General features: G+C 43.0%; 1 protein-coding gene across 3 annotated transcripts in view; it reads left to right on the top strand.

The window, feature by feature from the left end:
* Positions 1-20433, top strand: part of rabgap1l (RAB GTPase activating protein 1-like) — a 396343-nt gene that overhangs the window by 87838 nt on the left and 288072 nt on the right. For all 3 annotated transcript variants that reach the window (XM_052010817.1, XM_052010819.1, XM_052010818.1), the window contains 2 exons: positions 8712-8805; positions 9173-9323. In XM_052010817.1, coding sequence (XP_051866777.1) covers positions 8712-8805; positions 9173-9323 — 245 coding nt within the window. The remainder of the gene's footprint in view (positions 1-8711; positions 8806-9172; positions 9324-20433) is intronic.

Raw genomic sequence — 20433 nt, 5'->3', positions numbered from 1 at the left:
GAGATCCTTCATCTGGACTGGGTTGTGTTGTGTTACTTAAATGGTGAGAGATTGCAGAGCTCTGAGATGGAGGGATCTGGGTGTCTTAGTGTGTGATTTGCAAAAGGCTTAGATCAGGTACTATAAGATTTAATAAAAGTCAACAGAACCTAATCATCCTTTGGTATGAGAATTAAATATAAAAGGTAAGAAGTTATGTTAGAATTACATAAGATATTATTGAGACCACATATGAAGTACTATGTACAGTATTGATCTTATTTAAGGGATGATATTAATGCTTTGAACACAGTTCAGAGAAGGTTAACTAAATTAGTATCAGAATGGGTGGGATGCCTTTGTAAGGAAAGGTATGACAGGGTACGCTTGTATCATTGGAGTTTAGAAGAATGAGAAGAAATTAGTTTGAAATGTATAAGATCCTGAGAGATCTTGACAGGGTGGATGTTGAGATTATGTTTCCTCTTGCAGGAAAATCTAGAATATGGGGTCACTGTTTAAAAAATAAGGGATCGCCAATTAAGCCCGAGCCCAGACCATCATGGAAACCAGCCTCCCCTCCATTGACTCCGTTGACACTTCCTGCTGCCTCAGGAAAGCAGCCAACATAATCAATGACCCTTCCCACCCTGGACATTCATTCTCCTCCCCCCTCCCATTAGGCATAAGATACAAAAGCTTGAGAATGTGTATCACCAGGCTCAAGAACAGCTTCTATCCCACTGTTATCAGACTCTTGAATGGACCTCTCATATGCTAAAAGATGAACTCTTGATCTCCCAATCTGCCTTGTTGTGGCCTTTGCACTTTGTCTACCTGTACTGCACCTTCTCTGTAACTATAACACTATATTCTGCATTCTGTTTTCCTTTTTACCACCTCAATCTAATTATATATGGCATGATCTATCTGGATGGCACGCAAAACAAAAGCTTTTCACTGTATCTTGGTACATGTGACAATAATAACCCAATACCTATACCAGATGAGGCAACGGTTTTTCTCTCAGATGAGCATGAGTCTTTGGAACTCTTTTCCTCGAAAGGTGGTGGAAGCAGAGATTTTGAGTATTTTTAAGAGAGAAGCAAATAGATTCTTGATAAGAAAGAGGGTGAAAGGTTACTGCAGTTGGGCAGGAATGTGGAGTTAAAGTTCCAATCAGATCAGCCATGGTCTTAATAAATGGAGGAGTAGTGCCTACTCATTCTAATTCTTCCTAATGCAATGGATGACTGGTGTTTGTTGACGATCATGGGGCAACAGCTTCAATGTCAAGACCTTTAGCATTTTAACCTCTTTCAAAGTAGTGTTATAAGTACTATTGGTGCACTTTGTTTTTAACAAGAAATCCATATGTCCATTGAATCTTTTACCAAATTCTTTCTCTGCATAGTTACAAGGCACAGAGTTCTTCACTTTACATAATCCAGACTTGAAAGAGGAGAAAATTTTGACATTCTTTGGGCAGTATTATAGTAGAGTGGAATAGATCGAGTGTCGTTGAAATTACTTTGGTGAATGTTAGGCAAGCTCAATAACAGGCGAGTGATCTGCCCTGCCATGTTACTGCTTAGATGGCTTGTGCAATAACTAAGAGCTTCAGGGAGGCTGGGCTTGCAAGGTTTAACTGTAAATAACAGATTACATGATCTTCCAATTGTTCCAACAATGCATGCTCAGCCATATTGATACTCATGTAGTTGTCACATTATAGCATCACTGTTAACCTCTGGCTCCCATCTCATGACTCTCCCTCTCCTCTTTGTAAAGGCTGTCTCCTCTCTCCATCCTTAGTCCTGATGCAGGGTTTCGAACCAACACGTCGACAGTTCCTTTCTCCCCACAGATGCTGCTCGAGCCACTGAGTTTCTCCAGCAGATTGTTTGTTGTTCCAGATTCCAACATCTGCAGTCTCTTGTGTCTCTCACTGTTAACCTAATGTGCCATATCAGCAGACATAGTTAAACACCAATGTGAACCCAAAATACTACTAGTAACTATATAATTGGTGTAGATACTACCCTCCTGGACCTTTATTTTTGTCTCACCCTCATCCTGTTTTATTACTTCCCATCCCTGTGGAAAGATTTGCTTTCAACATCCTAACACAACATATCTCCTTCTCATCCAAAAGCTGCTTCAACTCATTGCATGCAATTCCACAGACGGCCAATCATCGAAGTATTTGGTCAGGCTGGGCTGTCGTTCCCACAGATATGTGCTATGGTCTTTGTCAGATTTCTGTCTTTACACCCCATAATAGTAAAGGTCAGAAAAAAATTCCCTGGTGCCATCTGGTGACTTATCATACAATTGAATTGAAGGAAAGCAGAGGGTACTGAATTGGGGCTGAGGTGTAACAACCAGAGGGAAAAGTGCATTCCTTTTTGTTAGGAAACAAAATGAGGAGTTAATGCTCCCTATTTGTTGTTTATTTTCCTCAGCTCAGTCCACCTCTTCACAAAGCACCATCTCTACTTGTCCTTGTAGGATTAGCGGTGAAGGGAAAAGGCTCACCTGGTTTTTTATTCCTAAAGCTATATATGTAGGATGCTGCTGTGAAATACCCAGATGCTAGGGGACATGGCCTAATTGCTTGTCAATGGGCCTTGTTTGAGTACCAAGGACTTCATGCGGAAGCTGGCAAAGGAGCTGTCCTTGTCATGTCAGCCTGCAGAAGGAAAAGTGTTGTACATTTCATATGCATGCACACAGTTGTAATTGCTTTGTAGACTGCTTTAAGTATTTGGGAAACCAGCCCGCATTTGTTTCATTGGGGTTAAATTTGACGTATCCAGTCTAAATACACTCAGAACTGACTGACAGGCAGTGAAAATGTCATTCAAAAGCATGTATCACGGCTTGGTATGGCAACTGCTCTGCCCGAGACCACAAGAAACTACAGAGGATTGTGGACACAACTCATCACATCACGGAAACCAGCCTTCCCTCCATGGACTCTGTCTATCCTTCTCGCTGCCTCAGTAAAGCAGCTAACATAATCAAAGACCTCATCCACCCCAGACATTCCCTCTTCTGCCTCCTCTCATTGGGCAGAAGATAAAAAAGCCTGAAAGCATGTGCCACTAGGCTCAAGGGCAGCTTCTAATCTGCTGGTATAAAACTATTAAACAGACCCCTAGTATGATAAAATGGACTCCAGACCTCTCAGTCTACCTCATAGCCTTGCACCTTATTGTCTGCCTGCACTGCACTTTCTTTGTAACTATAACACTTTATTCTGCATTCTCTTATTGTTTTTCCCTTGTACTACATCAATGCACTGATGTGATGAAATGATCTGTAAGGATGGCATGCCAAACAAAGTTTTCCACTGTACCTTGGTACATGTGACAATAATAAACCAATTATTACTGGAAGGAGCAAGGACAAGGATGGTAAGGTAAAGGAACCTTAGATGGCCTGAGAGATGATAAAGTCAGTCAGGAAGAAAAGGGAAGCATAGATAAGGCTTAGGAAGCTAAAATCAGATTGGGCCCTTGTAGAATATAAAGGTAGCAGGAAAGTGCTCAAGCAAGCAAGCAATGTTCTGAACAAGAGTGCTGACCCGAAACGTTGACCGCCTGCTTTTCTCCACAGATGCTGTCTGGCCTGCTGAGTTCCTCCAGCATCATCGTGTTTTTCATCTGTTGGAGAGGATACTGAGGGATAGGATTTATGCGCATTTGGAAAGGCATGGCCTACTTGGGGTCAGTCAGCATGGCTGTCTGGGGCAGGTCATGCCTTACAAACTTAATTAAGTTTTTTAAGGAGGTGACAAAGGTATTTGATGAGGGCAAGGAAGTGGACGTTGTCCACATAGACTTTAGTAAGGCATTTGATAATGTCCCTCATGCTAGGTTGATTCAGAAGATAAAGGTGCATGGGATCCAGCGGGAATTGCAAGTTTGGATTCAGGACTGGCTTGCCCTTAGAAGGCAGACTAAGGGTGGGAGGCTGTTATTTTGGCTGGAGGTCTGTGACCAGTGGTGTTCAGCAAGGATCGGTGCTGGGACCTCTGTTGTTTGTGATATATATCAATAATTTGGATGAAAATGTAGATGGGTGGATTAGGAAGTTTGTGGATGACACCAATGTTGGTGGAGTTGTGGACAGTGTAAAGGACTATCAAAAAATACAGCGGGATATAGATCAGTTACAGATATGGGCAGAGAAGTGGCAGATGGAGTTTAATCCAGGCAAGTCTAAGGTGTTGCACTTTGGGAGGTTAAATAAAAGGAGAAAGTATACAGTTAATAGTAGGCCCCTTCATAGCATTGAGTTACAGAGGGATCTTGGGGTCGAGGTCCATAGTTCACTGAAAGTGGCTACGCAAGTGGATAAAGTGGTAAAGAAGGCGTATGGCATGCTTGCCTTCATTAGTAGGGGTTTTGAGTATAAGAGTAAGGATGTCATGCATACTCTTAGCCATTCCTAGATAACAGCTATATAAAACTTTAGTCAGGCAGCACTCGGAGTGTTGTGTACAGTTCTGGTCACCCCATTATTGGAAGGATATGGAGACTGTGGAAAGGGGGCAGAAGAGGTTTACCAGGATGCTGCCTGGATTAAAGGGTATGAGCTATAATCTGGCAATGGCACTGGCATTGGGACATAACTGCCTCGTTCAGTTGTATTAGAATGCATCTAGAAGGTATTTAGCTGCTGCCCATTGATACAAAGGCCTATTCAAAATCAGACTGGAAAGAGACTGTTACTTAAGCCTGGTGTGTGATTTAGGAACTTGGTTGCTTCTGTGAGGATGTCAGCTTTGTCGTATTGGGGAGCTCTGTTGTGGTTCAAGCCCTAATCCAGGGACCAGCATGTGATCTAGGCTGACAGTCTTGTTGATTACCGAGGAAATGTTACTCTATCATTAATGCACTCTTTTGGGTGGGACTTTAAACTGAGGCTCCAACTCTACCCTTGGGTAGATCTCAGCTTTTTCCTTGGTGCCCCTAGCTGCTCAAATGATTTGTGCTGTAATTTGATGTATGAAAAGTGGGCTCTTAAATTACTAAGCTTAAAGCTCACAACTGACAAAATCCTTAATTACTTTAGACTGGTCAGTGAACAATTATAAACCGGTCAATCTAAACCTTGCACTCCTTTGTCTTGGTTCCTAAATTAATAGATGCCACTGACTTTTACTCTGATCATTGACTAAAATATGATGTTTCGTGCTATGCACTAATCAGAGCATCAGAATTAATCTTGCTCTTCTATTGGCCAGCATGAAACTTGAGGCACAGGGCCTCAACTGTGAATGTCACTGACACTTGGTGTCCAGGTTGCACAGTTTTCTTCACACCCAACTACTTTGAAATTATATAAAAAGCAAAGGCTTCCTCATCTACCCTAGTTACATCAGATTGGCAATCATTTACACAGGTTTTAACTCTCAGTGATGAATATATCGGCAATCATTAATCAGTTAAGGATGTTTGTGATTACATGCATTGGTACTGTCTGCTCTAATTAATTTACACCTTGGAATACCTGACTTTCCTTGTGGAACCCCTCCAACTAACCTCCTGGTCTCTGGCCTAATGCTTTTGCGAAATATTTTAGTGTGCTCTTGACCGGTGTTACAAGTTAATGGTTCAAAATTCCACACATGGTAAAAATAGATTCTTGTTGCAGTGCTGCTAAGAGATGCTTTAATTGAATGAATTTGGATTGATGGAGGCAAGTATTGGTGTAATGGCTTCAGCTGTTGCTGTAGGTGTGAAGCTTCCCTGCAAGCACTGTTCTATGTTCAAGTCTATCACTTACATTATCAAGCCTATCACTGAATTCAGCAAGGCACTGCAAGTGGAAGGCATTTAGCCATCACTAATTTACCAGGTCATTGAATGCTATCCACTTGTTCCCACTCACTGCCCTTTCCCAAACCTCTGAAAATATTCCACTTCATTTTAGTATTGCTGAAGGTTGGTAAGTGGCTTGATGCAGTAGAATCCTTTTTCAGTTGCTGAGGGAACCAAAGATGGAAATAACAGGGGCATGATCAGTCTTTCAATCCTCATTGGTTACTGGAGTAATATAAGTGGCAGGATAGGTGGTCACATTACATGACTATTCAAAAAGGCAATACGATATATTAAGAAACACAATGTAACATTGGTGGAGTAGTTATAGAAAACCATTATCATGGACAAAAAAAAACATTAATTTGAAAGGCATGGATTAATCAAGGCGAACCAACACAGATTTGTTGAAGATTTCTGACTAACTTCACTACTATTTGATGAGGGAACAGAGATGGTTGATCAGAGTCATGTAGTTGATATACATGTGGATTAGAAGACATTTGACTAAGTGCCATAAAGAAAATAGAAGGTCATGGAATTACCAGAAAGGGGCAGTTCAGAGACATAAAGTGAAGGATTACTTGTTATGACTGTTGACCCATTGGGTCCATGTCGACTCCATATGGAGGAATCCCATCAGTCTTATTTCTCTTATAGCCTTGCCTTATTCTCTTCCACATGTCCATCAACTCCCCTTTGGATCCTTTGCCATTAACTTACAGTAGGGGCCAATTAATCTATCAGCATGCTTCTGGGATGTGTGAGGAAGCAAGGCCATTGTTCCCTTCAAACCTGTTCTACCATTCAGTATGGCCATAGCTAATCCTCCAAATTATAATATCTTGTTCCAGCTTTCTCCCCATATCCCTTGATTACTCTAGCCCCAAGAAAAATAACTAACTCCTTGAATCTATTTAACTGTTTGGCTTCAACTGCTTCCTATGGTGGGGAGTTCCACAGGAATTGATTAGTTTATATGGCTTCTCCTCATTTTTTGTTCCCAGGCATCACATAGTGAGCACTGGAGCAGAGAAACTTTGCTGAGCCTTTATAAAGCTTTGGTATTGTGCGCAAGTCAAATTGAGTTTATTGTCATGTGTGCAAGTACTGTGAGGTACAGGTAAAATGAACGACTTGCAGCAGCATCACAGGCACATAGGTACAGACAACACGTAGGATATAAATTATACATAAAATTATACTGTGAGGTACAGGTAAAATGAACGACTTGCAGCAGCATCACAGGCACATAGGTACAGACAACACGTAGGATATAAATTATACATAAAATTATACAATACAGTGGAAAAAATCTACAAACGCAGGGCATTAGTGCAAAAAAAAACAGACACAATTGAAGACAAGTCCATGGTAGTGCAAAAGGTTGGTCTGTAGTATTTCATTGCTGAGGTAGGGTTAGGGTTGTGCAGGTTTGTTCATGAACCTGATGGTTGTAGGAAAGGAGCTGTTGCTGAACCTGGTGGTGTGGGATTTAAGGATTCTGTATCTCCTGCCTGAGGGTAGCAGCGAGAAGAGGCCCAGTGGTCAATCCACTTTTGGAAGGATGTGAAGGTCCTGGAGAGGGTATAATGGTGATTTGTCAGAATGCTTCCAGGAATGGTCACAAGGTTAGGTTGGAAAAGAAGTAGTTTTCCTTTGAGCAAAGGAGGTCGAGGGGAGATTTGATAGAGATATTTACTGCCTACAAGGGAGGTGAAATTGGATATAATCCAAGATTTTAAAAGGGAATAGGATGGATACAAGGGAAATAAGCCTGCAGGGTTATGGAGATGGAGCAGGGAATGAAACCAACTGGATTGCTCCCTAGAGAGCCAATTGACTCGATGGGCTGAATAGCCTCCTCCTGTGTTGTAACAATTCTCTGACAGTCCCCAGAACCTGCCACAAATACCAGCATTAACAGGCATCCTTACAAACACGGACACATTTCCAGGATTGTTCTAAATATGGATCCAATCTTGATAATTGCCTGTCAATACTAACCTATGCAGAGTTGAACATTCTTTGATGTAACACTCGTTTTACTTCGGGGTGTGTATTGATCATCATCCTGCCCCTGCCTTGACCTCTCCAGTGTTTGTAACTCCTGCTCTATTTACCTGCTCACTATCAGTAGCTCAGTGAAGGCAGCAGTGTGGGGAGGGAAGATCGGGAGCAGGAGACAGAGGTTGTGGATGAGCTTCAGGCAGCTCGAGGCTGTGTGTGGACGTGGTCAGTAACAGCAGGTCAAGGGGGAGGATGAAATATCAAAGCTGCAGGAGGTCATGGGTGGTGGTGTTAGCAAGTAAACCAGCATGGTGGTGAACGATGCTTCCCCTGGGCCTGTGGAATAGTTTAAAACCTATCCACGTGGATTCCACGGAGCTGACTCCTCTCCCACTGCCTTGCCTTGGGTAACAACATCAGTTGCCCTGCTCCTGCTGCAGTCTAGTGACATAATTTGCCTGTGTTTTCAATGAAAAAAAAACTTTGAGAAAGGAGTGCTGTGAAATAAATAGAAAATGCTGGAAACACTCAGCAGATCAGGCAGTGTCTGTGGAGAGAGAAACAGTTAACACTTCAGGGGGATGGAACAAAAATCTCCACTGATTTTTGAGTGGGTTAGAAAGATCTGTGGAGAGGGCAGTCAGAGACTTCCATCAAGATGACAGAGTTGAAATCACTTCTAGTGTGGCCTCGACTTCAAAATCTTTATTAAAGGTCCTTGTCCTTGTGCAATGACTGTAGAATGGTGAAATCAACAACGTAATAACTAACACCAACATCTGCTCAACTTCTTGCCCTGTGATTTCCCAGCCTCTCGAGACCCCAGTGTAAAAGACGGGCTGTATAATGATGCACAGCTGAAATAGTCTCTCCCTCTCTGCTCTCTTGCAGACAGTGATAATGAATTGTCAAGCGGCACTGGGGACGTTTCCAAAGAGTGTCCTGAGAAAATCCTGGAATCGTGGGGGGATTTGCTGCAGAGATGGTAAGTACCACAACTGACCATGAAGAAGTGTGCCTGCTTTCTGCCACAGCATAATATAACTCTGGATACCATCTTCCTCTGCTCATTTCTTCTGTGGTCATTGGCAAAGCTAATAAATGGTGCAGGCCAGCACCCCCCCCACCATCCCACCTGCTGTCCATCATCTCTCCACCCCTTGAGCGCATGTACACACACACACACACACACACACACGCACGCACGCTACAGTAGGGGAGGAGTTAGTATTCAAACAATTTTTTTGTTGTCACATGCAGCACATGCTGAAGTGTTATTGTGACTAAGCAGTAGCCTCGGGTTGTGACTTGTCCTGAGCATGTACGCCTATTGACAGAGTCTCTTCCTTCAGGCACAGCAACCTGACTACCAGACCCAAGGGGCTGCCTGTCCTTGTCAGACGTGGTGTTCCAGAAGCACTCAGAGCAGAAGTTTGGCAACTGTTGTCGGGTTGTCACGACAACCAAGCAATGCTGGAAAAGTACAGAATCCTGATCACTAAGGTAGGATACACCTCAGCAGTGGAAGTAGAAGTATCATTGACCAAGCATCCAGAACCATTTCATCAATTCATTATGTTCACACTTTGTAGACCCAGGGTTGTGTTTAAATTTGAAGTCTGTGTTCACACCCAGCTGCATGGTCCTGTGTTCACACACACTCACGTGGCTCCGTGCTCACAACTTGCAGTCCCACAGTATGGTATTCATGGCATTGCAGGTTTCTGTATTCACACTTTTAGACTTGTCGTTCTGAATACATATACTGTATATGGAGATGCGATTCAGTGGTCGGACATAGTCATGTGGCATTGTGTGCTCATCTGTAGCCCTGATGGTAGCATGTTCAAGGGGCTCTGAATATTCTATCAGGTTCCTCAGGTTTATCAGGAGGATGTGCTTGCATGGACAATTTTCGTGTTTTGGGTTTGACTGGTTTGACTGGCTCTGCATCATCATTTTAGTCCTGGAAAATTTCTGATCTGCAGAGCTTTCACTGTTCCACTTGCTGTGACACATGCACATTCAATGGTGTTGAATATTGACAAAGGGTTGATTTTTCGCTTAGCAGATGCATTTAAAGCTTCATTGCACACTTAGGCTTTTGTGTCATTAAACGGTTGTGTTGAATTTCTGTTGTCATTAGTTTATTGTGTGCTTTTTTTGTTTCTGCTGTGTTTTAAGACTCTATCAATTTGTCGTTGCAAGTGCATCAGCTTCCATGCAATGCTGTTCACAGTGAGGGTCTCTTCATTGATTGGCTTTTTCATCCCATGAAGGACTGAACTCTTAAACTCGTATTGGGGAATGGTTGTTTACCATTGCATCATTTCATCAAAGTGCCCCAGTGGGTGGGCACTGAATCTGGAGGTTGTGCTCAACTTGGAGCCGGCAATAAATTTGGATTGCTGGTGATGGAGGCAGCTTTTCTCAGCTTGCCTTTATTCCTTCTACACCTGCAATTTGGGGTTGTTGGAAGAGTTGTGTGCTCCTCATGTGGCAAGCACAGTGGTGATCCAGCTCTAAAGTGTTGACTCCTTGTGAGCTGGTGTATTCTCTGGAACTCTCCCTCAAAAGGCAGTGGAAGCAGAGTCTTTGAATATTTTTAGGTAGATGTAGATAGATTCTTGATGAGCAAGGGAGAGTGAAAGGTTCCAGGTTTGGGTTAACTAGACAGTAACCAGTACTGATGAGTACACAAGAGACTGCAGGTGCTGGAATCTGGAGCAAAAAACAAATTGCTGGAGGAACAGTGGGTTGACCAGTATCTATGAAGAGAAAGGAATCGTTGAGGTTTTGGGTCAAGACCCTGCATCAGGACTGAGGGAAGATATCCTAATCACATACCGTTTCACCCCTCCTGCTTTCTTTATAATGGCTGTCTTCCCTTTCCACTCTCAGGGTCTCGATCCAAAACGCCAACAATTCCCCCTCAGATGCTGCTCGACCTGCTCAGTTCCTCCAGCAGTTTGCTTTTTGAACCAGTAATAGTGAATTCCATGACTGACCGTGAGGGAATGTTGTCCTGCTTAGCTTCGACATTCACAGAGAGCACAGGGGAAGTGAGAGGTGGGCAACACTCTGGAGGTTTGATCAGTGCCCATGGGACTGTACTCATCGTTTCCGGTGTAGAGGAATCAAAGAATATGCCTTTTCTAGGGGTCCTTCCATAACTTTAGTGCTTCATTGGCTGTAATGTGATCACTGCCATACAATAGGACCACATGCACAGCATGCTCCCGCAAACAGCAGCTTTATAATGATTCAATAACCTGCTTTGATGGTGTTACTGGGGGAATACATATAGCCAGGATACCAGGTGTAAAAACCCTGCTCTTCCCTGGAATGTTTTCTACTCACCTGTGAGGGCAGGGGGATTGTTTAACACCTTACCTGAAAATGAGCACCCCCGTCACCTGAGTGTCAGCCAAGATTTTTGTCCTCACCTCTGAAGTGGGAAGTGAACCCACATCCTTCTAACTTGAAGGTGAAAGTGGTTCTTCTGAGCCATGACAGGAAAAAATGGAGGAGGAAATCAGGGTGGGGTGCTGTAGGAGTTAAAAGCACCCTGGTGAGGGAAGGATATCGGCGGGGTGTCACACTGCAAGTCCCTCTGCTTTATGATTAGGAAGGACAACAGATAAAAGGACTGAGAAAACTGGGAGGAAAGAAATTTAAGCTCTGCAGGTTAAAAACAACATACAGTAGGTCTTGAATTAGAGAATGTACTGTATATATTGAAGAATTTATTTGTTTGCATAAATAGTGTCACATTCCAGACAGTTCAAACTTGTAACCTATCCACAACAAAGATAAGCTCAAATTTAAAAGCAGATAGAAAATAATTAAAATTGTAGCTTTCAAGGATAGGAATAATATTGGTATAAAACTGTGTACATATGCTTCAAGTTTCCCAGCTCTCAGTGCCAAGGCTTGGAATGCCATCACTCAGCAAGGCTGGGTGTGTTGCTTTGTCAGTTTGATTGCTGGCATGCAGTATGCCCAGGAGGAAGAGAAGTGCACCATTCTGTTGTCAGCACTGCTCCATTCTTGGTGTGTGAGCTATGAAGGCAGACAGGAGAATAATAGCCAGTATGATATAAATGCTGTGATTAATAGACTGAAAAGTGATGCTGATCAGATTTTACAGAAGCCTTTTCTGCTTTATCCAATGAACTTGTGTTGCACATGTGTACTGGAGCAGCTGTTTTTCATATTCTCAGCAGTGTTTGACCTGGATTATATTTCTTTTTGTTAGCTTAGCAAGATGAATTTTAGAATACAATTCTGAAGAGAGCACTTCTTTAAATTCGTTTAGATTATGTGAAAGAGACTTCTTTTTTGTACACTTCCCATGGCATAGTGTGCAATGAGTTGGAGATTATGCTATTGTAAAGAACAGTCTGATGTGGAGGTGGGGGGGGGGGTGGTGTTTGGGGTTACACAGATGGTTACTAGAATGATTTATCAAGCATTTTGAGAGGTGAGCTCAGGCACGGGGGAGCAAAAAAAACTTTTATCTGAACGGTGCATTTTGCAACCTTGAAGCCAATGAAATACAAAGCATAGGACATAGGCAGGTCTTTTAAATGAAAACAGCCACTTTGTGCACAGCAGAATCCCACAAACAGCTACATGACAATTACTTGATCATCTGTTATGTTTGATGCATTAGTGCAGTGTGACATTTACCTGATGATCTGTGGAATAATTTTTCAAAATAAAACCATTCAATCTTTTTACTTCAGTGAGTGTTGGGTACCAACATCAAACCAGCACTTCCTCACCTCTGATCTGGTCCTGTCAGCCTGGGTCATGGGATTGAGGCTCTAGAGTGAGATTTGAACTCATAAGCTTCTGTCTCAGATTCAGCCTGCTGTGATGGCCCTTGAACAAAATGCACAAGCTTTTCTGAGAAATGATGGCAAGGAGTTCCATTGAAATGTCCTCCTGGTTTAACTTAGACCATAGGATATAGGAGCAGAAATGGGCCATTTGGCCCATCAAGTCTACTCCGCCATTCAACCATGGCTGATTTTTTTTTCAACCCCATTCTCCTGCCTTCTCCCCATAACCCTTAACCCTCTTACCAATCAAGAACCCATCAATCACTAACTTAAATACACCCAATGACTTGGCCTCCACAGCCCTCTGTGGTAATGAATTCCACAGATTCACCACCCTCTGGCTGAAGAAATTCCTCCTCATCTCAGTTCTAAAGGGACGTCCCTTTATTCTGAGGCTGTGCCCTCGGATCCCAGAATCTTCAAATGGAAACATCCTTTCCACATCCACTCCATCCAGGCCTTACTTGCCATTACTTTGGTATGTTTGTGAGTCTGATTACCTGTCTGCTCTTTTATTAATGTTTTCTGGCTCCTTACCAACTCTGGATCAATGTTCCCTAATCATTTAGCCATTTCACCAAAGAAACCAGTTCCATCCTTGTCACTCTTCATACCACTGGGAGAGTAAAAGATGGATTTTTCATATCCTCGTTCACTTGAGTGCTAATGATAGATCTTCAAGGATAATGCATCTTGATATGAATAGGCTGAAAAATTCTTCTTTAAAAAATATTTGTGGGTTATGGGTGCTGCCTGGAAGCCACATTGCTTGCCCTTGAGGAGGTGGCAGTGAGCCACATACTTCCTGAAACCTTGCAGTCCTGGTGGTGAAGGTGGAGATACAAGAGACTGCAGATGCTGGAACCTGCTGGAGGAACTCAGCAGGTCGAGCAGCATCTATGGGGGGGGGGGGATGTGGGGGTGGGCGGGGAGGAATTGTGGACATTTTCGGGTTAAAACCCTGCATCAGAAGCCATTGAAAGAGATATTTTGACAGGTGACCAAAATCTTGGTCAAAGAGAGAGGTTTAATAACACAGATAGGAGCAGGGGCAGGCATGTAGCTACATGAACCTGCTCCACCATTCAGTAACTGATCTGATATTGGTGTTGGTTTATTATTGGCACAGATACAGTGAAAAGCTTTTGTTTTATATGCCATCTGGACAGATCATGCCATATATAATTACAATGAGATAGTAAAAAAGAAAACAGAATGCAGAATATAGTATTACACTTTCAGAGAAAATGCAGTGCAGGTAGACAAAGTGCAAGGGCCACGACATGGTAGATTGGGAGATCGAGAGCTCATCTTTAGCACATGAGAGGTCCGTTTAAGAGTCTGCTAACAGCAGGATAGAAGCTGTCCTTGAGTCTGGTGGTACGTGTTCTCAAGCTTTTTATCTTCTGCCCAATTGGAGAGGGGAGAAAGAGGATAGCTGGGAGGGGTTATTAATTATGTTGGCTGCTTTCCTGAGGCAGTTGGAAGTGTAGACAGTCAGTGGAGGGGAGGCTGGTTTGCGTGATGGACTGTGAGGGGGAAAGTTCAAAGGAGAGTTGAGAGGCATTTTTACAGAGTGGTTGGTGCCTGTAAAGTGCTACCAGGGAGGGTGGTGGAAGCTGATATGATAGCAATACCTAAGAGGCATTTAGACAGACGTGAACATTTACATGCAGGGGATGGAAGGATATGGACCATGTGTAGGAAGATGGGATTAGTTTGGATTGTCATCATGGTCGGCACAGACATCGTGAGCTGAAGGAGCATTCTCGTGCTGTATGATCTGTCTGATGCATGTTCCTTCTCTCTCTTTTCTGGTTAAGGCTTCAAGCTTCCCCAGTTAACACTGCTGTGGTCATAATTTCTCTGAGCCTTCAGCCCTGCCCTTTGAAGCTGCCAGCATTATTTTCCCCCTTTCCTTTGTTCAACATTCAATGTGTTGATTTAGAACAGTACAGCACAGGAACAGGCCCTTCAGTCCACCATGTTGTGCTGAACTAATTAAGCTAATGACACCTAATCCCTTCTGTCTGCACATGGTCCATATCCCTCCATTCTCTGCACATTCATATGGCTATCTAAGAGCCTCTTAAACATCTCTATTGTGTCTGCCTTCACCACCACCCTGAACAGCATATTCCGGGCACCCACCACTCTCTGTGTGTAAAATAAAAACTAGCCCTGTGCATTTCCTTTGAACTTTCCCCCTCTCATCTTCAATGCATGCCCTCTAGTACTAGATATTTCAACCCTGGGAAAAGATCCGTCTCCTCTATCTATGCCTCTCATAATCTTACAAACTTCTGATAAATTCTGGTAATTGTGTGCAATTCTGGTCACCTCACTATAGGAAGGATGTCGAGGGTTTAGAGAGGGTGCAGAGGAGGTTTACTAGGATGCTGCCTGGATTAGAGGGCATGTGCTATCAGGAGAGGCTGGACAAACTTGGGCTCTTTTCTCTGGAGCAGCGGAGACTGAGGGATGATCTGTTGGAAATGTATAAAATTATGTGGGGCATAGATAGGGTGGAGAAGCACTATCTTTTTCCTATTATTGAGCGATCCAATACCAGAGGGCATGCATTTAATGTGAGAGGGAGTAGGTTCAGAAGAGACGTGAGGGGTACGTTTTTTACCCAGAGAGTGGTGGATGCCTGGAATGCGTTGCCCGATGAGGTGGTGGAGGCAAATTCATTGGGGGCTTTTAAGAGGGGCTTGGATGGGCACATGAATGAGAGGAAAATGGAGGGATATGGGCATTCTGTAGGTAGGAGGGATTAGCTGTGTCAGCACAACATTGTGGGCTGAAGGGCCTATTCTGTGATTCTATGTTCTTCTATCAGGTAGAAACAACTTTAACAATACAGCACCTTTTAAAACAACAGGACATCCAAAAGAGTCTACCAAACCTTTCTGTGGTGCAGTTGCTGTGTACTGCTGGAGGATATTTGAATCACTGTGCTTTCTAATCCTGGATTTACTTTCAGTTTTCTACTCTCTTGAATGCCACTGGGCCTTAAACTAACAATACACCTGAAAAAAATTAATAAAAGCAGTACCTCAGGATATCCATCTAAAATTACATCCAACATCGTTCACCTTTGCCTTTTATGTTTTCAATGGCCCAATTTAACCTACAGTAGGAGCTATGGAAAAAATACCACACAGAGTACATTGAGAAACTAAGGAAACATTCAGATGAAAGCTGGCTTATCTGAATTATTTTAACACCTATAGAAACACCTAACTCTCCTCAAGCATCAATTAACTAAGATCCTACTGAACCAGCATGAAGCAGACTGTTTGGGGGCTTTATCAGTTAATTATTGCTAACCTCTGAGAACAGTTACTTAGCAAGGCAAGCTTCTAAAATCAGTAAGAGCTTCAATAATCACCTCTGTGCACAATTTGGTGATCTCCCAGCTGAAGGAGATTCACAAAGCACACCAAATGCTCAGCATAGCCAGGATTCAAAGAACAGAAATCTTTGTCAATTTCGCAATCATCTTATCATCACCATGCAACATCAACTGTAATTATTGCAGGTCAGAGCAGGGAAGTGATGCTGAGGTAAATCTCTGCCAGTGCATTATGTTAATGCTATACTATCTTCAGCAGTGATAGAGTCAGCAACTGTTCTCTCAGGCTCAATGATAAGTGACGGGTGTCCTTTGAAGGTATGCATGAACAGGACAGATTTATATACAGTAGTGACCAGTGCTCATTTCATTTTGCGAAAGACACGTACTTGTCACACACATGATTATAACTTCAATCTTCAGCTCATCACTCTCAGGACACATTCAGGAAATGACTGGGAATTCCCAGGTCACAGAGTCATGGAAACAGGCTCTTTGGCCCAACACGTCCATGCTGACCATGGTGCCCACCTCATCTGTCTTCCTTACAGGAACATGTTGGTTCTGTTTTCTGATCAGCTGTCCTTTGAACAACTCAGATGTGTACTTGCCCAATAATAGCCTCTCCCAATCTACTCCCCAGTTCCTGCCTAATACTGTTGTAATTAGCCTTCCCCCAATTTTAGCACTTTCCCCTGAGGTAGAGCTTTATTCATATGCATAATTGTCTTTAAACTTGTGGAGTTATGATCACTGTTCCCAAAATGCTCTCCCACTGAAACTCCGACCACTTGGCCAGGGTTATTTCCCAGTACAAGGTCTGGTTTGGCCCCTTCCCTGGTTGGACTATTGATATCCTCAAGAAACCCTCACGAATGCACCTAACAAATCCTGCCCCATCTAAGCCTCTGGCATTAAGGAAGTCCCAGTCAAAAATGGGAAAGTTAAAGTCACCCATTGCAAACAATCCCATTGCTTTAATATCTTTCCATAATCTGCCTACATATCTGTTTCTCCAGCTCCCAATGGCAATTGGGAGGCCTATTAGTATAACCCCATCATTGTGATTGCACCTTTCTTATTCCTGAGCTCTACCCATATTGCCTCACGAGATAATCCTTCAAGGATGTTCACTCTAAGTGCCACTGTGACATTCTCCCTGATCAGCAGTGCAACTCCTCCACTTCTTTTACATCCCTTTCTATTACATCTAAAATATCTGAATCCTGAAACTTTGAGCTGCCAGTCCTGTCCTTCTCTCAACCAAGACTCTGTAATGGCCACAACATCGTAGTTCCATGCACAAACCAAGGATCTAAGTTCATCTGCTCTACCTGTAATACATTGAAATAAAGACACTTCAGCCCATCAGTCCCACCGTGTTTATTAACCAAGTCCTGCCTGTCTTTCCTTTCAGGCTTATTTGTCCTAACCCCTATCTTCCCCTCATTCCCTCCACTTGCTGACCTCCTGCTCTGGTTCCCATCCCCTGCCAGATGTCTTTCCTTCAGAAAAGAGAAACATAGAAAAACTACAGCACAATTCAGGCCCTTCAGCCCACAAAGCTGTGCCAAACATGTCCCTACCCTAGAAATTACTAGGCTTACCCATAGCCCTCTATTTTTTCTCAATTTTAGAAGATGGGCTGGAGACCAGAGAAGAATGGAGAAAGATGTTCATGATGATTGAAGGAAATAATTAGGAAGGAAGAAACTATTTTTCTTGCAGGGAAAGCATTTGAGGGATATAATTTTAAAATTAAAGCTAGGCCCATTCAGCTGTGATTTCAGGAAAGGTATTACATATCTGGAACTTTTCCAGATTTCTTTCAAGGATGGTGGTCAGTTTAAAAATTTCAAAATGGAAGCAACTAGAGTTTAGCTAGATTGAGACACAAGAGACTGCAGATGCTGGAATCTGGAGCCACAAATAATTTGCTGGAGGAATTTAGCAGGTCAAGCAGCATCAGTGGGGGGGAAAGGAATTGTTGACGTTTCAGGTTGAAACCCTGCATCAAGTCATGCAGGGTTTTGACCCGAAACGTCGACAATTCCTTCCCCAGAGCCCACCACCCCGCCCCCACTCCCCCCGCCACCCTACAGACCTGCTCGACCTGCTGAGTTCCTCCAGCAAATTGCTTGTTGCTAGATTTACTTAGCATGGGCATTAAGGACTATTGAACCAAAGGGGATAAAAGAGTTAGATATAGATTGAATAAGGAACAGTCTTGAGGGGCTGATTGGCTTCCTCTCATTCCTGTGGTAGGTACATTTCAGTGTGAAGTACCAAACCCTTTAAAGATGCACAAGCTGACAACAAAAACTCGGGTATAAGATTCCAGAAGTCCACACCAAGATCAACAGAGGACGAGACCAGCCAAAAATCCTTTGAAGTTATTGGAGTAGTGATTTGAAGTAGGTGAGAACTGGAAGTATGGGAGATGTCAGGGAGGGCAATGGAAGGCTAAACAGAAAGGCTAGACACAGGAGAGAGGGGTTGCTTGTGTTAGTCACCTGCGATGCTCTTGTGTCTGCGATACGTTATATAAATATGGTAATATGTAGGGGATGACGTGAATTGTGCCAAGTGAGAATTCTGCATTGGTTTCTCTTCAACATCTTTCACTATGTATCTTGATCCTGATTTACAGAATTGGCCCAGTGCCAACAGAGACCAAATTTCACCCTCCATGCCCGTCCCCTATTCCTTGCCATTTGTACATATCATATTTGTCTATGTCCATTTAGAGTTTTTTATAATTCCACTAATATAATAAGATGTAAAGAGTCTTCAATATATGTGAGGCTGATTTAAAAAAAATTAGAAACTTGCATTTATATGGCACCTTTCATGGACTTCACAGATGGTGTACTCAAGGCCACATTTGGAATATTGTGTTCAGTTTTGGTCACCCTGCTGTAGGAAAGATGCCATTAAGCTGGAAAGAATGTAGAGGAGATCGAGTGACTGAGTTATAAGTGGAGGCTGGGCAGCCTAAGACTGTCTTCCTTGGAGTGTAGGAGACTGAGGGGTGACCTTATAGAGGTGTATAAAATCATAAGGGGGCATAGATAGGGTGAATGCACTCAGTCTTTTTCCCATGGTTGGGGAATCAGGAGATTTAATAGGAACCTGAGGGGCAACTTTTTCACCCAGAGAGTGGTCAGTATATGGAACGAGTTGCCAGAGAAAGTGGTTGAGGCAAGTACATTAACAACATTCAAAAGATACTCGGACAGGTACATGGATAGGAACGGTTTAGAGGGATATGGGCCAAACGTGGGCAAATGGGATTAGCTTAGATGGGAATCTTGGTTGGCATGGAAGCCTGAAGAGCTGAAGGGCCTGTTTCCATGAGATGTGACTCTACTCACTGTTGTGATGCAGTAAACAAGTAACTCTAAATCACTCAAAAATCATCTGTTTTCTGGTGCATTTAAATGGTGTCCCCCTTTATACAATTTCTGGCACTATTAAGGGCATAGTTCTAACTGTATTTATCTTGCTTTGTTGCTTAGATCATGGGCTGAATGATTAACCCCTCTGGAAACATAAAACATGCAAAGATTTAAAATTTGCAGTGTTCCTAGCTCTCTAATAATGGGTTAAAAATGAAAGGTTCAGTGTAATAGTGGTACTGCCAAGGCAGCTTTATGGATCAGGCTAGTACTTTTTTTTGTACAACGATAAATGGACATATAAATAACTCATGGTTGAACTATTCATTCGTTCCCACCTCCTCCCAGATCACACCATATTGTCCCATTGCTGTCAATCTCAGCCGCAGTAATAGCTTTAATCTTTAATTACCTCTGAGGTGCAATTCCTCTATAAATAGCTTACGAGAGCACAATATTAGTGACGGGTCTGGGAAGGCACAAAGCTCCCGGGGCGCTTCAGTTTGATTGCTTTATGTGGCTGCAAAGCCTGTGGCACAGACTGAAAGAGAGGGAGCAGCTTTATAGAGCAGCCTGTTGTCAATGTAAATTGTGACTCAGCGCTGCAGCAGAGTGGACCAGTAGGTCAAAAACAACAAATTACTATGTCAAAACAGACTCCAGTAGAAGGCTTATTAAAATGCACAAACAAGTAATAACTAATGTAAATCGATCAGCAAATGATGTACTCTTGTAGGTAATTATCATAATAGACCCGGGTAGTTGAGAACCAAGTTGTTCTAGACCAGAACCCATATAACCCAGATCCTGTTGTCCCCCTGTGCCTGCATACAATGACCTAGGAAATATTCTTTGGGGAGTTTGACCCATTACTTGTATCTGCCTGAAAGAATGCATTTTTGCTAAAGGGGCATGTAGTGGGCAGAAGGAGGGGCACAGTGATGCAGCTGGTAGAGCTGCTGCCTCTCAGCACCAGAGACCTGGGTTTAATCGGGACCTCGGATGCTGTC

The sequence above is a fragment of the Pristis pectinata genome, chromosome 3, assembly GCF_009764475.1.
Source record: "Pristis pectinata isolate sPriPec2 chromosome 3, sPriPec2.1.pri, whole genome shotgun sequence".
NCBI lineage: Eukaryota > Metazoa > Chordata > Chondrichthyes > Rhinopristiformes > Pristidae > Pristis > Pristis pectinata.
This window is presented reverse-complemented; position numbering and strand designations above follow the sequence as displayed.